This window comes from Atta colombica, unplaced genomic scaffold (assembly GCF_001594045.1).
Source record: "Atta colombica isolate Treedump-2 unplaced genomic scaffold, Acol1.0 scaffold153, whole genome shotgun sequence".
Taxonomy (NCBI): domain Eukaryota; kingdom Metazoa; phylum Arthropoda; class Insecta; order Hymenoptera; family Formicidae; genus Atta; species Atta colombica.
In genome coordinates this window covers 1,130,298-1,135,075 of record NW_017259243.1, presented here as the reverse complement: position 1 = coordinate 1,135,075, position 4,778 = coordinate 1,130,298, and the positions used below count along the sequence as shown (strand labels likewise).

The 4,778-nt window shown below is 34.5% G+C and overlaps 1 protein-coding gene across 1 annotated transcript in view; it reads right to left on the bottom strand.

Annotated features, from left to right (window-relative positions):
- Positions 1–4,778, bottom strand: part of LOC108685530 (zinc finger protein 704) — a 93,805-nt gene that overhangs the window by 45,680 nt on the left and 43,347 nt on the right. The window contains exon 2 of the mRNA XM_018190369.1: positions 1,085–1,248. Coding sequence (XP_018045858.1) covers positions 1,085–1,248 — 164 coding nt within the window. The remainder of the gene's footprint in view (positions 1–1,084; positions 1,249–4,778) is intronic.

Here is a 4,778-nt window from a genome sequence, read left to right as displayed (position 1 = left end):
ATATATATATATATATATATAAAATTATATATATAAAATTTACATGAGGAAAATATGTACAGATCTGTCAACCTGTACCTATTCATTATTACATGACGAGAGAAAAAAGCCTGACATGGAGAAAGGATATTCTAATAACCTCGCACACGTACTGTTTTGTCAACGCGTCGCATCTAGCAATAATCTTCGGTATATGTTGGATTGTTAAAATATCTTTGACATAGTCTGGTAGTGTCTGATCTAGCAAAAGGCATACAAGCTACCGGGCAAATAATTTGTCTATATTACAGTTCTGTTGAAGAGAAGGATAGCACACATATGTAATATCTTTGATTAAATTTCTATTTCCTTTTTAGCTTATGTTATTATCAATTATTTTTGTGTCTTTAAAAAATTAGTCAACAAACTAAACTATAATGCGAAATTGAATATATGAATTGAATGAACGAAAATCATACTCACGTCGTTTTGAATCTTCAATACAAAAAAGAAGAGAGAAATCTTAAAGAACGTATTATGAAATACAGATGCTGTAATGATGAATTTACGAAGATCACGTTTGTGGGAGTTGGATGGGATTGGGATAAAGGGCACCAAGTCGATCCAGGAAATTTATGTCCTACATTATTACACAAGAAAATGAAAAAATATTATTTAAATAGAACAAAGGACATGTTCAGTTAATAATTGAATCGAACATATAAATAATTTTTCCGATTCCTTTTCGAAAAATTCGCGATATAACTTCGAGGCAATATCTCTCGACTTATATATGCTAAATTGTAATATTACAAATATATTGTGTAATGCAAAATTTAAGAATTTAAAACGTAATGCGAAACGCTTGAATAACTTTCGTACGAGGAAGGTGCGTGAAATTTGCATAATCAAGTCAAAAGTAAGAGTCGCGCCGCTCCGCAAAACTGTATTTTGCTTTCAAACGACATTTAAAAGGACGATTCCGCTTGTCTGGGCACAAGTTTATTGTCAATCGACGGTAGTTATTTTCGACCTTATCTGCTGCCCCGAACATAAAAGCATTCCAGATAAGCGACAGTAATAGGGAAAGAAGAGGAAAACTTACGCCATCACGTGTGGCACGTCGATAGAGTGGGAGGACGCTCGCTTGCGATCGCCAGCCATATCGGCGAGTCTGGCGAAATCCGTGTCTTGATCGGCGAGTCGTGCACTCTTACGTGATTCGAGCAACCTGATTTCGTCTATACGTTTGGTTAGGCTCATAGTACCCTGTAACAAAAAAAAAGACATATATTAATCTTGGTTCGGATTCTTCTAACTTTCAGTTACATTTTCATACGTTCTCACATAATACCTGGATTCGAAAAGCGAATTTACAGATTGTGCACGTTTTTTTGAAAAAATTGATGCAATTACGACATAAAAAGAAGATTGAAAATACACATAAAAGTAGATTTAGGTAATCAAACATACATATTCTCTTGTATTTCTCATTCAATCCACGTTAGTTGGTTAAATGAAATTTAACAGTAGTAAGGAGCAAATTACTTTCTATAGAAGAGATTTCGCTTAGTTTTCAATGGAACAAAGCATACGATACAAGATCATAAGATTTCTAAATAATTCTCTTCCAACGTGAGAAATCCTAAAAACACTACAAAATTTATACACGCTTGTGCTCCGTATCAAACGCCGATGAATGTACATGGCATTGCTTTATCCCCGTGTGATATCTTCCATCAGAAAGTTTTTTTTTTTTTTTTATAAACGCGATCCGCCTACGAAACCTTTCAGCCGTACGTATCGATAGTTCGGAATTGGATTCCCAAAGGCGTTCCATGCGTACACACGGAGGTATTCGTGCAATATCGTGGAGAAAGTGCGAAATTTTGAACGTATCCCGTAACTTTCCCTCCCGACCGGTGAAACTAATCGCAAATAATCGCTTCCTCGATAGCCCGAAACGGAAACATGACACGTCTTTAGACATTGTCGGAACCGTAATAGTCTGATAATGCCGACTTGCGTTGATTACGCGTACACGCATCGGACATTATTTCGTCGATGTAATTGCAATTTCGTTGCAAAGTGCATGTACAGGTATATTCTTAATTTGTCGCTCATTTCTCTCGGAGTGGTAACTACGGAACAGATATCGCCATGCAAACGCCGAGAAAGTCATGTATGAGAACGATTTGTACGTACGCGTGGATTCATACAGGAAACAAAAAAGAAAAAAAAAAGCACGATAACCTTCGGTAATTTTTGCTGAACACGGTATGCGTGGTATGCGGCTGTTATTGCGAGTTCCGGCTTCGAGTGTTTACGAGGAAGAAGACCCGTTGCTTGCATCGCCGCAGCTCGTTCGCGATGGATCTTACGTGTGCAGGGTTTACGGGGTGTACGCAAACTGGAGCACACGAAATGAAACACTCGAGCAGGACTTTCTCATCGGTCTCGTTACTCAACGGCGAATTTTCGCATCTGCAAAATCAGAGCGCGACTGCCCTCGTCTGCTGGGAATAATGCTCTTACAAAATACGGATGCACCAATTAAAGTACGTTTATTTAGCAGATAGTTGAGTGTATTGATATTGTATGTTAAGCAACTGTTTCACGCCTATTTTCTCATTCTCGATTATGAATACATTTCTTCGGTGCTTTAATACACCTGTGCGTGTTTACGACTCGATGATGTTGCGTTTGTAACGCAAATAACTGACAGTTCATGTTCACCTTCGCACAGCGATGACGACGTACACTCGATGGAAATATTTTTGTATAAAAAAAAAAAACGATCCGTTTGCGAAGAATATTGATGATGGTGAACAATGCCTTTTTGTATTGAATCAAACACGATTCAGTCAAAGTCATAATCGGGCAAGGAAATGTGTTTCCAATGTCAAAGAGATATAAGCTTCGATCGATATTAGGCAATCAAATTATTCATTAATACATACATTTTTCATTACGTTAAAAAATAAGACTTACTCATCGACATATATCACATTATATTTTATACATGCAAAATGTTTATGAGTTCAAAAACAAAAAAAATAACTAAATAATGAGGAAGTCTCGGTCTGAGCTGGATTATAATACTTAAATATTATACCGGTGTGAATTTATATACATATTCAGTTTTTCAGAACGCAGTTTACAGAACTGAATATGTATACATAAATTCATACCAAAATATTATTTAAGCATTGAACTGATAAGACTTCCTCGTTACTAATTTAGTGTATATTCACACGCGATTTAATGACATTTATTATTGTTTATTGCATGTGCCTTTAAAAACAATAATCTTAAATATTTTGAAATGTTAATAATGATTACGTTATATCTTAATATGACATATTTCAAAACAATATTCTAGTATTATCGAAAGTGAAAAGCAAATTAATAATCAAATCAATTTAATTTAAGTAAATACGAGCAGATTAATAATTAAATTAATTAAATTAATTAAATTCAAATTCAAAAAAAACTTCATGAATCTACTTTGCTCTAAAATTTTCAATTGTTTCAATGTTATAATCGCAATTATAATCTTTTGTGAATTATAAAAATCAAGAAATCCTGCCGCGATCACTTAAGTCATTTTTTACAAATTTGTGTATACGAAAAAAAAATTCGAAATAATTCTATGTCTCGCAGAATCGAATTGCAACATATCGCACGCGATGCGTATATAAAACATGCGGCCGTATACACGAAACAAAGACATCGATGAGATTCGAGCTGTTAATTCACGCCCACAACATCGTCATATATTCATATTATATTCACATTATGATATATCCATCTATTCGCGTGCGTACAGAACTCGCGGTTTTATCGCCAATCGTTCGCGGACCGATGGTCGTCGGTATTATGGCTCTTGCTTCGATACAATTTTCGCACGAATCGAATGCATCTGCGTTCGAAAAGTGTTGACGGTTACGTTTGGAGCTGTTAACGTCACCAAGAGTCATGTTGAAATATTTTTGCGAATATCAAACTTGATACAAAATGTATCGAAAGCAAACACGCGATTCGTTGGAATTTGTACATGTTTCACATATAGAAGTCTGCTTTTTATTGTATTGACTTTTGTATTATTAAATTGTTCTTCAGAAATTGCGATTTTTTTTTAAGTGGTTTACCTTGTTTATTTTGAACAAATTGACAGCAGATTATTTAATGGAACAGATCGCAAACTTGGCATTGCCGTTATCGTCATATTTTTTAAATATTACTGACGATTAAGATATTTTAATAATTATTTTATACATGTATATATATATATTAGAATAATAATAATACATGATGATAATAGTAAAATTAAATATAGCATCGTTAATAATTTTTTTAAGTATGTACTTTCGAAAAATTAAATGAAGATGTTGCGTGAATAAAAAAAGAAAAATTTGCAAAAAATTAGTAATCGCATTCGAACCTTCCTAATGATCGAGAAAAGTTCGATATATTTATGCTATTACACGTTTTTTTTTCATGAAGACTGAGGATTCTGAAAAACGATCCACTACTCTCGATAGCTCCTGGCCATTTTGCCCGGCTTCTTAACTTCGATTACTATAGAAGCAAAAGACGCAAGATAGTATGAATTTATCCAACGCACACATACTTATGAGTCATGTACGCTAATTTATCCGCGTATTCCTTAGAAATTCCATTAATTCCGCCAGCACTTCAACAAGACAAGCGTTAACAATTTTCAGATATTTACGTGAGAAAAATCTCCACGTAGAAAGATACACGCGGCAGAAAGTGCGCTATTTCATATAAGAGTG